The sequence below is a fragment of the Gymnoscopelus braueri genome (assembly GCF_963280865.1).
Source record: "Gymnoscopelus braueri genome assembly, chromosome: 5".
Taxonomy (NCBI): domain Eukaryota; kingdom Metazoa; phylum Chordata; class Actinopteri; order Myctophiformes; family Myctophidae; genus Gymnoscopelus; species Gymnoscopelus braueri.
The window spans coordinates 528,903-542,833 of record NC_137606.1 but is presented as its reverse complement, the minus strand read 5'-3'; the positions used below and the strand labels follow the sequence as shown (position 1 = coordinate 542,833).

General features: G+C 46.7%; 1 protein-coding gene across 1 annotated transcript in view; it reads left to right on the top strand.

The window, feature by feature from the left end:
- slc8a2b (solute carrier family 8 member 2b) overlaps positions 1-13,931 on the top strand; it is a gene marked incomplete at its 3' end in the record, with an annotated part of 79,563 nt that overhangs the window by 14,151 nt on the left and 51,481 nt on the right. The window contains exon 5 of the mRNA XM_080429499.1: positions 953-1,291. Within this exon, the coding sequence (XP_080285625.1) occupies positions 953-1,291 (339 nt within the window). The remainder of the gene's footprint in view (positions 1-952; positions 1,292-13,931) is intronic.

Genomic DNA, 13,931 nt, shown 5'->3' with positions numbered 1-13,931 from the left:
GGGCACACCTAGATATACGGTATATATATATATATAGAAAAAAAGCAAATGCAAACAAATATTTCTGTTTTTGCATTATTCAGACATGCAAACTTGTAGCTTTTCAGCTTCCACTAGCCGTTTTTAATCCAAATAGGGCAATAGTGTGACACCTGACCCGAAAAAAACTGCATGTTGTCACCCTTTTCACCTCGGGGCTGTTTGCATGCCTGATTATTATTATTGTTCAAAATTATATTTTTTCAAACCTTCTTCAAACGGCGCGGCACACCTCAGCAGTAGCCCCGGCCCAAAATTGGGACGTTTGCCAGGGTTGATATACACTGGTCTAGGACACGTGCACAAGTTGGTTGTGAGGGGCCTGCAAATGGCCGGCCTCTCCAAAAGGAGGGCTAAACAATTAGCAAGGTACTGCTCAATATCAGCTATTATAGGAAGCCACTCAATTTGGAGGAGGCGTTGCTTCCTTTACCCATGATTGTTGTCCGCTGTGTTCGACAAGTATGCCATCTTTTGTTTTGTATGTAACAATGCTCTGCTTCACATGCACTTTGTAACTGGCTGTTTTCCCTTCATCTGACTGTTTATGTCCTTTGTACATCCTGTACTTCTTATTATGTGGACATAAATAAATATTTCGTGTGTGTGTGTGTGTGTGTGTGTGTGTGTGTGTGTGTGTGTGTGTGTGTGTGTGTGTGTGTGGGTGTGTGTGTGTGTGTGTGTGTGTGTGTGTGTGTGTGTGTGTGTGTGTGTGTGTGTGTGTGTGTGTGTGTGTGTGTGTGTGTGTGTGTGTGTGTGTGTGTGTGTGTGTGTGCGTGTGTGTTTCAGCTTGTTTACAGCAGCCTTATGTTCACTCCACGTTTTGACTGTTCCTATGAAAGAAAGTGGATTGGAAGTCAAGCAATACTCCTACCTAATACCTCATGTGTCTCATCCATTCATTGTCCTCTAGGTGTGGGAGGCTCTGGTGACTCTGCTATACTTCCCGGTGTGTGTGATACTCGCCTGGGTCGCCGACCGCCGCCTCCTCTTCTACAAGTACATGGGCAAGCGCTACCGCGCCGACAAGCGCCACGGCATCGTCGTGGAGACGGAGGGCGACCTGACGCCCGTCAAGGGCGGCGGCATGGAGATGATCATGGACGGCAAGCACGGGAGCACCATCGTGCCCTCTGAGAACTGCGGGGCGGGCTCTCAGGACGGGCTCACCACGGCCAATAGCGTAGGGGCCTCTAACAGCACCATGGTCAACATGGAGAGCACCAAGGAGCTGGATGAGAGCCGCAAAGAGGTGAGGAGAGAGAGAGAGGATGGAGAGAACGAGGTGTGGATGAGGAGGAGAGAGAGGGGGGGGGGGTTTAGATAGAGGGATGGAGCGAGGTCAGAGTGGAATTTGAAGAAGGCCAGAAGGTAGAAAAGGAGGTTGGGATGATGGAGGGAAGAGGCAGAAATTGAATAAAAAGAGAAAATGTGTTTATTGAATGTATATGTAGTGTATATGTTGTGTGTGTGTGTGTGTGTGTGTGTGTGTGTGTGTGTGTGTGTGTGTGTGTGTGTGTGTGTGTGTGTGTGTGTGTGTGTGTGTGTGTGAGAGAGAGAGAGAGAGAGAGAGAGTACTGATGGTAATATTAGTAAGAGAGCAAAAAATATCAAATCATGTCAGTGAGTTTAGTTTCAGTGAGAGGAGGAGAGTGGAGAAATGGAGGGATGAGAGAAACTGTGCGTGGGAGAGAGAAAGGAAAAACACTCAGGTGGGCTGTTATCAACACTTGACTCCTTTGGGCAACATTTTGTCAACATTCAACGACTCTGAGAAGCCTATTTCACAACGCTGTGTTTATTCTCTGTTACCTCTGACAAACATATGGTGTTGTTAAAGTGCAGAGCAAAATAGCAGATGACTTCCACATATGTGACAGTTCTAGAGGTGCTAATAGAACACTAAGGAGAGCGAAACAGAATAACTGATTCTGTCAGTGGCTGAGAAATATACATAATGATAATTATTACAATAACATTTGTGATTATCTGTACTTGAATGCTCTTGTACATTATTGTCCTTTCCCCATTGAAGTAGCCTGCTTTAAATAGCTGAGGGAACACTTTTCTCTGTTGTTGTGATTCCATTTGAGACCATAATCATTTCCATACTGGTGACAGCTGTTCTAACAGAGTATTTGATGATTGGCCTTAATGTTGCCTCCTACTTGGCAGAATTGACACACATAATTACAATACCCTGATTACAATGACGTTTCATATTTTGTACAGTTTACTTTAGACTAAACGATATGCTTTTAACTCTTATTTATCTGTATCTGGGCATCAATGTATCCATCTATTACAGGTTAAATCGGGGGGGGGGGGGGGGGGGGGAGTTTGAAGAGATCAGTTAAGGACGCACGCACACATTCACTCACATAAGCACAAACATTCACTACATTGAGATGCCCAGAGCAACTACAGTCTTGTACTGTAAGTTATCGAGCAGAAAGCTGAGAGCTGTAAATACTAGATTTGTTATGACAGCACAAAGAGATGGAGGCCGGAAGGCGGTGACAGACGGGAGATGGAGAAGAGATAAGTCGGGGGCCGGAGACGTGGCCGAGGACAGAAACAATACGACACGCAGGGATGAGGAAAGAGACTCAGAAATGAAAGCTGACGGAGTTATAATAGCCTTCAGAAAAATGAAATAAATCTACATTCGGTCCATCGCCAAGGCTACTTGGCATGGTGAGGAGCAGCGTCTGACCTGCTAGGAGCTCTGGCAGAGAAGAGAGCATTCACCAACACATAGAATCTGATAAAACTGTTCTCTCTGCTGCTGGCATCCCTTCTGTTGTAAAAGAAAAAGATGCAATATATCTTCCCAGCCTGATCTCCAGCCTTTTTAGTATACATTGCACGGACCCAGTGCATGTCATTCCGTGCATAGTTGCCTAGAAAACCCGAAATTCCGTGCATATGTATGGCGAGTCCCACGGTGGGCGTAACCAGTTGCAACCCGGAAAAACCCAGAAGCAGAGCAGTGGGGAGGATGATGGCGCCGTGGAGAAGTGGAGGGCTGGCCGTCGCGCTACCTTTGCAATTGTTTGCAGTCTTAGTGGTCACTTTAGGCACACATAGTGTAAGATGTACACACACATACGATAGGCAAACATTACTGAACATCAGAACGACGATCGGTTACCGTTCTCCGGAGTTTTCGGCGGTTCCTCCGTCGGAGATTGTTGCCGACGCGTCTTCCATTGTCCTGCCGCTGATATCAACACCAGCGAGGCGGAGGAGGAGACGCTGGCACCGGGGAAAGCGAGCTGGAGTCCTCGTTCGGACGAGAAGACGCGCGGATAAACCACCGCTGCCGTCCATTCTACTGTCCAATGTTCAGTCCTTAGAGAACAAACTTTCGGAGCTACGGGCGAGAATCCATTTCACTCGGGAGATGAGGGATGTTAACATCTTAGCCCTATCAGAGACGTGGCTGGACGATTCACGTGAAGATTCCATGGTAGAACCAGCTGGATTTTCCATCTATCGACTGGATAGGTCGTATGCTCTATCCGGCAACAAACACAAAGGGGGCGTGTGCAATGAGTCTGTGCAATGATACGCCAATCATGGTGCAGGAATGTGATGCCTCTGAAATCTTTGTGTTCTCCTGATATAGAGTATTTAACACTACTACTACGACCAATATATCTGCCCAGGGAATTCAGTGCAATTATACTGTCAGTTGTCTACATCCACCCCCGTGCAAATGAAGAGGCTGCACTAAAGGAACTGTATGGGACAATTAATGATTTGGAGTCTGCTTATCCTGATGGCTGCTTTATTCTGGTGGGGGATTTTAACTCCTCCAACCTGAAAAAAGTCTTCCCAAAATATTACCAACATGTCACGTGTAACACACGAGGGGAGAGGGTTCTCGATCAATGCTGGACGCCTTTTCGGGAGAGTTATAGAGCCCTACCACGTCCACCATTTGGTAGGTCGGACCACAACTCGGTCCTACTACTCCCCGCCTACAGGCAAAAGCTCAAACGGGAACCAGCCAGCGCAAGAGAAGTCCGAATCTGGTCTGAGCAGGCTGATTCTATGCTGCAGGACTGTTTCCAACACACAGACTGGGAGATGTTTCGACACGCCTCTGAGAATAACATCAATGAGTACTTAGACTCAGTCGTTGGATTCATCAGTAAGTGCATAGATGACGTTGTGCCACAAAAGACAATAAGGACCTATCCAAACCAGAAGCCCTGGATCAACAGCGACGTCCGTGCTGCGTTGCATGCACGGGATGCTGCTTTTAGATCCGGAGATCTGGGTTCCACCCGCGCTGACCTCCAGAAAGTCATCAGGAAAGCTAAACGGGAGTATAGAGCATCGCAGTTCCCGCCCACTTCCTGGTTTTTCGTGGTGCCGGAAGGAACAACTCAATGCATTTTTCCCATTGACATTTCCAAAAATATTTATATCTATTAATTTAAGCCTCGAATCAAGCCATCATGACATGACATGAATCATGACCATAAAACGTTTTTTTCTGTGATTTTTTAAATTTTATATTTAATTATATGATATACTATATTTAATAAATACCCTTTGTTTTGCCGTTTTCACAAAAAAAAAATCACAGAATCAAACGTTTTATGGTCATGATTCATGTCATGTCATGATGGCTTGATTCGAGGCTTAAATTAATAGATATAAATATTTTTGGAAATGTCAATGGGAAAAATGCATTGAGTTGTTCCTTCCGGCACCACGAAAAACCAGGAAGTGGGCGGGAACTGCGATGCTCTATAGTGCTAAGCTGGAAGACCAGTTCAAGAATGGGGATGCGAGGAGCGTGTGGCAAGGGCTCCGGGAAATAACGGACTTCAGAGGGCGACCCAGAAGCACTGAGCGCCCCTCTGCCTCCCTCCCAAATGAGCTGAACTCCTTCTTTGCACGGTTCGAGACAGACGGCACCAACACAAGACCACCGGAGCCTGCACCACCATAGGAGGTCAGCCCATTATCCATTTCGGAGGCTGATGTGCGTAAGGCCTTCATGCGGTTGAACACCCGTAAAGCGGCAGGCCCCGACGGCATACCAGGCCGTGTGCTCAAAGTCTGTGCACACCAGCTGGCTGGTGTGTTTACAGACATCTTCAACCTCTCCCTCTCCCAAGCTGAAGTTCCTGAAGGCTTCAAAAGGTCCATCATAGTCCCAGTCCCCAAGCGTGCTAATACATCATGTCACAATGACTGGAGACCTGTTGCATTGACACCAATCGTTAGCAAGTGCTTTGAGAGGCTGGTAAGAGATTACATCTGCTCTGTACTGCCCGCTACGCTGGATCCATGGCAGTTTGCATACCGGAAAAATAGATCAACCGAGGATTCAGTGGCCATGGCTCTCCACACCGCCCTCAATCACTTGGATGCGAGAGGGAGTAACAACAGGTACGTGCGGATGCTGTTCGTGGACTTCAGCTCAGCCTTCAATGCAATTGTCCCTGCAAGACTAGACACGAAGCTCAGAAACCTAGGCCTGCACCCGACCATGTGCAGGTGGGTACTGAACTTTCTGTCGAACCGTGGTCAGGTGGTGCGGATGGGTAACATAACATCAGACCCAATGACCCTCAATACCGGTGCACCCCAGGTCTGTGTGCTCAGCCCCCTCCTTTACTCCTTGTACACCCATGACTGTATGTCCATGCACGGCTGCAATACCATCATTAAGTACGCCGACGACACTACAGTCATGGGGCTGATCACTGACGCCAATGAGACGGCCTATAGAGATGAGGTCAATACACTGGCGCTGTGGTGTCGGGAGAACAACCTAGCTCTCAACGCGGGAAAGACCAAGGAGCTAATTGTTGACTTCAGGAGGCCAAGGAGGGAGCACACGCCAATCCACATCGATGGAGTTGCAGTGGAGAGAGTCAGTGGGTTTAAATTCCTCGGCATACACATTGACGACGACCTTAAGTGGAACACTCACACCACTCATGTGGTGAAAAAGGCACAACAACGCCTGTACTGCTTACGGCGCCTGAAGAAAGTTCAGGGTCAGCCCCCGTATCCTGAGGTCCTTCTACAACTGCACCATCGAGAGCATCCTGACGGGTGGTTTCATCGTATGGTACGGGAGCTGCACTGTCCTTCAACAGAAGGTGGGGGGCACGGTGGCGCAGTCGGTAGCGCTGTCGCCTCACAGCTAGAAGGTCCTGGGTTTGATTCCCACAGGGGACGCTGTGGGCGCTGGGGGCGTGTTCTCTCCTCCGCGTCATCAGTGCCCATACCCTAGGTGGGGTTGGCGAAAGGGCCTTTCTGTGTGGAGTTTGCATGTTCTCCCCGTGTCTCCGAGGGTAGTTAATACCCTCACAAAAACATGTAGTAATCCTGGTCACTATACTGCCTCCCCCTGGCCAGCCGGGGCGCCTGATGGAGGGGAAGGGAACTGGTTGGAATAACGTGTTCCTTCCACGCGCTACGTCCAACCAGGGAAACTCTCCCCTGTCAGGTGACAAGAAGGTCAGTTGGCTCTCATGCATTGAAGGAGGCATGAGCTCAGCCCTGGCCTACCTAGGTTGGCAGAGGGAAGGTAGTGCCCAGGATTACATAGACAATTGGCACTGGGTGTAAAAAATAGGGTTACAAAATCGTGGGATAAAAATTTAGAGAAAAAAAAAAAGAAAAAAAGAAGGCACTACAGAGAGTAGTGCGGTCAGCCCAGCGCATAGTCGGAGGTGAGCTTCCCTCCCTCCAGGGAATATACGAGAGGCGATGCGTGGCCAAGGCTGAAGGGATTGTTGGGGACGTCCACCATCCCAGCCACAGCCTGTTCAGGCCAGCACTGCGGCCGAGGCCAGGCAAGCGGTATCTCAGCCTTGCTAGCCACACACAAAGACTATGGAGTACTTTCTTCTTGGCCACCATAAGACTTTTGAACACACACTGAACACTACATGGCCCGGACTATATGGCCATATGTCTGTGGCTAATGTATTAGAAAAAGTTTGAGAACCACTGAGGCGCATGCGCACGCAGCGACCGGCAGCGCGAGTGTAGTTTGGTTTGTTGTTGTGTGTTGTTGTGTGTTTTTCTGTCGTTCTACGTTTTTTTTGTCCAGGCTGACAACGGAGCCTGTGGTGCATCATTAAGTGCATCATTGTTTAAGTCAACTTTCTGACAAACTTCCCCCCAGTGTGGCTCGCATTTAGCCTAGATCTGGGGACGGTCGCCGACAGGAGTTACAGAGACCTGCTAAACGGCTAACGGCTAGCCGCTAAACTAGTCGGAGCTAGGCTAACCGAGGGAACTTTTCTTCTCACAGAGCCTGAACTCTCTAGCCCTAGAGCAGGAACTCTCTGTCGGATCGGTTTGGACCTGGCCTGGATAGAGCCATGGATCATCTACGCGCCCTGCTTTTGGCGTTACTGGTGTTTCAGCTTACATGGAGCCTGGGACACTCACTACTGTCTCCTAATCGGCCAGCTCGAACCCGGTACACCACAGAACAGCTACTTCGCTGGAGCAACATTCAAGAGTCACCCGTGGACCTGATCCGGCCGAACCCTACGGAACTACTGACACCCTGCGACCCTTCCGGAGCCCGTTGGACGGGAAAACGGGTCAGAAAGCGGGGGAGAAGAGGAGGCACTCGCCTGAGGAAAACACAGCCCCTTTCCCGCATCCCGCTACCTTCCATCATCCTCTCCAACGCGCAGTCCCTCCGGAATAAAACCGATGAACTGCACGCTCTAACCCGCTGTAACCACGACTTCAGGGATTCTTGCATCCTAGCCTTCACGGAATCTTGGCTATCTGAACGTGACTTGGCCACCGATCTGGAGATCAATGGCTTCGGTACACCCTTTCGTATGGACCGGGACGCCTCAGTTACGGGCAAGTCAACTGGTGGGGGGGTATGTTTGTATGTTAATGAGCGTTGGTGCAATGTTAAATCTGTCATTGTTAGAGAGAGTTTGTGTACCCCTGACGTTGAACTGCTCTCTGTCTCTCTGCGGCCAGCATATCTGCCGAGGGAGTTCCCACAGATATTTATTACAGTCGTATATATACATCCAAAAGCCAATGAGGCTAGAGCCTGTGAGCAGATTCTCAGGGTTGTACAGAAACTACAACTGATCTCCCCTGACGCACCAAATCTCATCCTTGGTGACATGAACCATGTGTCCCTGAAAAAGACTCTCAGAGACTTCCATCAATACGTAACATGTCCGACTAGGTCCAACAAAACCTTAGACATGTGTTTTGGTAATGTCAAGGACGCATACAAATCTGTACCCCTCCCTCCCCTGGGGGCTTCCGATCATAACTGTGTGCACCTTTTTCCCGTTTACCGCACTGCTCTAAAACGTGGTAAAGTGCAGAGCATCCGCATTAAGAACTGGAATGATAACAACGCCTGTGAGACCCTCCGGGGCCTCTTTGAGAGCACAGACTGGGACATGTTCTCTGAGTCCTCTGCCGACATCAATGAACTGACAGATGTTGTTACTAGCTGGTCTTTGTATTGTGAGAACATTGTTATCCCTGAGAAAACCATCAAAGTGTACCCAAACTCTAAACCATGGGTATCTAACTCCCTTAGATCTCTTTTGCAGAAGAAGAATAAGGCCTTTAAGGAGGGAAACACAGTAGAACTGAGAAGTATACAAAAAGAAATTAAGAGAGAGGTATGGGCTAGTAAAAAGATCTACAAGGAAAAAATCGAGAGCCAACTTAGAGCAAATAACCTGGGCTCTGCCTGGGATGGTATGAAAACCATAACAGGGCTGAAAGAGAATGGCAGGAAAAAGGTCATATTAGCCAATTACAACTGTGACCAGCAACTGGCTCAGAGCCTCAATGATTTCTATGTTAGATTCGACACCCATGATTTCAGCGGAAATCACTCTGAGATCAGGAATAGACTTCTGTCTGCCCCCCCCTCCAGATCTTTCTTTGATGAGCAGGATGTGATCAACTGCTTCAAAAAATGTAACCCTCGTAAAAGTTCAGGCCCGGACCACATCGGTGGCCGCTTACTAAATACCTGTGCTGAACAATTAGGTCCCATTTTTAATTATATCTTTAAACTATCTCTTAGCCAGCAGAGAGTACCCTCCCTTTGGAAACGGTCCACTGTTGTACCCGTAGCCAAGAACAGCAAACCAAAAACACTTAACGATTTCAGACCCGTGGCGCTTACTTCCCTGGTCATGAAACAGTTCGAGAGGCTCATCAAGTCAGAGCTTGTGGCTAAAACTGAGAGCCTTCTAGACCCTTTGCAAAAAAAAAAAAGAGAGGTGTCCAGGATGCAACTGCCACTCTTCTTAACCTAGTTCTTAAGCATCTCGAGGGCAGTAAAAAGCATGCTAGGTTGCTTTTTGTTGATTTCTCTTCAGCGTTCAACACGATCCAGCCCCATGTTCTGGCTGAGAAACTAATGAACACCTTCAGGGTAGACCCATGCCTGGTGGGCTGGATCCTTGACTTCCTAACTAACAGATCCCAATGTGTAAGGGTGAATGACATAATGTCTAGCCTTTTGTCCACTTCCACTGGTTCGCCACAGGGCTGTGTTCTTTCCGCTTTCTTGTTTATTTTGTACACGGATGACTGTCGCAGTAATCACGACAACCGCTTTATCATTAAATACGCGGATGACTCAGTCATTGTCAGCCTTCTAGACAATGACGAGGTCGGACATGGTCAGGTCACAGAGGACTTCTTGTCCTGCTGTAGTGACGCGTTCCTTGAATTGAACATCTCAAAAACAAAAGAGCTCTGTATTGACTTCAGACGTGGTCCCCATCCCACCCAGAACACTGATATCCGTGGCCAGCCGGTGGAAATCGTAGAGATACAAGTAGCAGCAATAACAATAGTAGCAAATATAATAGTGTAAGATAGTATATGATAATATAATATAGTACAACAATAATGTTTATACAGTATATAATGGTATGATATAAGAATGTTAAGATAATATGCAGTATAGTGGTATAGTGTAATGTAGCAGAAATCCACGGTCGTGCTCCATGGAGAGGCCCGGTCCGCAGTCACACTCTTGATCTGCAGCTGGGGGTCCGTAATAACAGTCCATGGAACTGCGAAGTGGGAGATAAAAGAAACTCCGGGGAGCGGGTCCCCGGATGTGGAATTAGTGACAGGCCTTACTGGAGCGTGAGTCCGTACAGCGTTCACTTTGTTTCATTACTTCCTCTACAGTCCCACCTGTTTTCACAGGCAGCACTCGGACTGAAGTGCCTAAAATGTAAGATTTGAGCCTTTTCTTTAATGTAGGTCACAGGGTGCAAAGCGCAGAACAAAACACGACAACGTGTCGATGTAAGGTCACATGTTCGTCAGGTCATGGCCTGATGAACATGTGACCTTACATCGAAACGTTGTTGTCGAATTGCTCCAGTGCCAATTCTTTATTCAGTTATATGCGTCCGCTCCTGAGACGCACCGGGACAGCCTGATTTCGGCTTGAGGCGCGGTGGAATATCCCTTTAATCCTGCCTAAAATGTAAATGTAAAAATGTAAATGAGAGTGAAGGCGTGGAGGTTGGGGAAGTAAATGGGTTTTGGTGAGTGCTTGTTTGTCATCACTAGGAGTTATCGGGTGTCCCGCTGCAGATGGGTGATTGAATCAGGCCCAAAAACCCCTGCAGGAGCCTCAGCATTAATATGATCAACAGCAGACTCTTCAATTACTCCCCCACATAGCAACTCCTATTTCAACCACTTAACCCATTCAATCCGCGGAACGCATCTCTGTCATTTTAGGTTTCTTTGGCTATTCAAAAATAGCAGATATACAAGCTCATAGCGCGGCACTCGCTAGATCTGCTTTAGTTTTTTTAGGTGAAATTTTGCATATATATTTTTTAAAGCGAATATTTTTAACTCAAATCTTTGCTTCTTGGGTGGTCCCTGGAACAAAGTATTTTGAGACGCGGGTCCGCGGCCAAATACATATCATTTTGGGGGTCCTTGACATGAAGAAGTTTGAGAACCACTGATACAGCAACTTAAAGGAGGAGTTCACCCAAAAAAGTACTTATTTTCTATCAATTACACACCCCATGAAGCCTTGATTTCATGGATTTATTTTAGTTTTTGTGGCATTCCTAAGACAATAATTTGATGACCGTGTGTATTTCCGGTAGGAGACACAAATAATCTACTTTGTGTCTCCTACCGGATACATTAGCCGGTAGGAGACGGGAATCAAATTATTAGCTTAGGAATGCGACAAAAACAAAAAAGAATCCATGGATTGAAGGCTTCATAGGGTGTGCAATTGATAGAAAATAAGTAATTTTTTGGGTGAACTCCTCCTTTAAGTTTTTTTTTCAAAAAACGGTTAGTATTTAGAAGACATTAGAATTATTAAGACACATTTTCACGATTTTTCGAAAATAGCAGATCTACAAGCTCATAGCGCTGCACTCGGTGCCACGCTATGAGCTTGTATATCTGAATAGCCAAATAAATCTAAAATGACAGAGATGCGTTACCGCATTGAATGGGTTAAAGGCATATCAGCTAATGAGTGCACCAAGCCATGTGCTAAAATGTGAGGAAACCAGCTTATTCCAGTTGGACGACTGATGTACTGCACTGTGCTTAACCTTCCACTCAAATCATGTCACATATAGTTTGTCACTTTGAGTACATAGTAAACTCCTCAGAGTTACAAATCGGTAAATTAAGACTGAGGATTTTCCAGTGTCGCCCGTTGGGCTAATATGGAGCCAAATATCGTTGCTGTCGGGCAGAAACAAGCTAACTCCATTTTGACGCTTTTGCATTTCTCCCATAAATCAGTGCTATTGAACAGCCTTTACGTCTGTGTGTTGGTAAAAACAAATATTGAACCAATGAAAAGCATTAAAAAGCGCTTCTGACAAAACCAGCTAACTCCACTGGATCCTCAAACTTTCTGCTAAACCAGCTAACTCCACTAAAAGGGGGTGGAGTTAGCTGGTTTTGCTGACTCCAGGCTCCACCCCCTTTTGACCTCCAACCTCATTGTGAGCTTGGAGGTCCATTTAATTCAGCTGTTCTTATCAATGATGAACAAAACCTCCTAACTGAAAAATGTACATTTTGGAGTTAGCTGGTTTCTGCCCGACAGCAGAGAAATACTTTAGGTCAGTTGTTTGGACTGCACTCACGAGCCATGGAATCAGAGGAGGAAAGTAGTAAGAGGAAATGCTATTTTAAATTCTGAGGAAGTCAGCCAGAAATGAAAACAACATTTACATGTCAACTTGTATTTACTGAAGTAACAAGAAAATGTCATAACTTTCTGGCATCTGGAACAGAGTATTGCTCTGGTGCAATATTCTTTCTTTCCTTTGTCGTCTAGCATAACTTCATGCTGCAGGGCCAACTGTCCTTGGCATAAAATACTGTGCATTAAATATGTCAAGATGTCTATTTTATTAGTCGCCTACCCTATTTTGGTGTGTTAACGTGGCCACTCCTTAAAATCAGGGCCGGATTAGCACTATGTGGTGCCCCAGGGCGACCTCAAGGGCGACCTCAAGTTGAAATTTCAGTTTTTTTATGGATTTTGTTAGTTTTTTTCCGGTTTTTGGTTACTTTATTTCAGTTTTAGGGTTAGGGTTATGTTATTTCATTCTTATTTAAAAAAATTCAGTAACATTTGACCAGGAGTGTCTATACTTTCAATTAAGTACTGGGGTTGAGTACTTTGTCATATTGCATTCAAGTCACCGTTGAAGTGTTGCTCAAGCCATACTGCATAAATGAAAAGGAATCTGGTTAATACCAAAAAATTGTTTTTCTTTCTTCTGTGCTTTACAGCAGTGGTTCTCAAAAGTGGTGTCTGGGGACCCCCAGGGGTCCTTGAGGGGGTTCCAGGGGGTCCCCAGCCAAATGAGTTAATATAGCATAAAAATCATCAAATAACCACTTTAACCCTATAAGCTCACAACAACGCGTCACGTTGTGACACGCTGTGACACGCTGTGACACGCTGTGACACGCTGTGACACGCTGTGACACGCTGTGAGCTTATAGATCTTCTATTCAAGAAATGCTGTGAAAAAAATCATGAACAAATGGAGACATTTGGAATATTTTTGAAACATTTTAACAACACAAATCTTGTATCTAGGGGGGGGGGGGGGGGGGGGGAATCATTTTCAGATGGGGGTCCGTGGCCAAATGCATATTGTTGTTCGATGCTTCACTGCATCATTGGAACACTGAAAAAAAAAAGGCCAGAACCAGTTTGATTTGTAGAACGTCACGCCGCATCACTTTGTAGCTTCATGTTGCTGGCTACAATTGAAAATGACTGGTAGCCTGTCACCATGTCACCACCACGCAACATCTGCCCCTAAAGGCACGCACGCACGCACGCACGCACGCACGCACGCACGCACGCACGCACGCACGCACGCACGCACGCACGCACGCACGCACGCACGCACGCACGCACACACACACACACACACACACACACACACACACACACACACACATTCACAGTTCCCTTCTTTGGCCTTATTGCAAGCAACAGTGAAAACATACTTGAACACACAGACACTTGATTTTGGGTGGCGATTTTAACTGTCTAGTTGATGCCAAGGACAGGCTGACAACTAGTTAGGCTGGACTCTAGTACAAAGTCACTGATGGACTCTTTTCGCACCATGAACCCTAGCCTAGTGGTTCTCAAACTTTTTCATGTCAAGGACCCCACATTGACACTTATTAGCCCGTGGACCCCCATTTGAAAAGACACGCCAGGGACCCCCATAAGAGAAGATCTTTACGGCTCTAGCAGTGATTCTCAACCACTTTAATTTCAAGGACCCCAGTTTGACATGCATTAGGCCACGGACCCCCATTTAATGGCATTTCTATCTCTGGGACCCCAA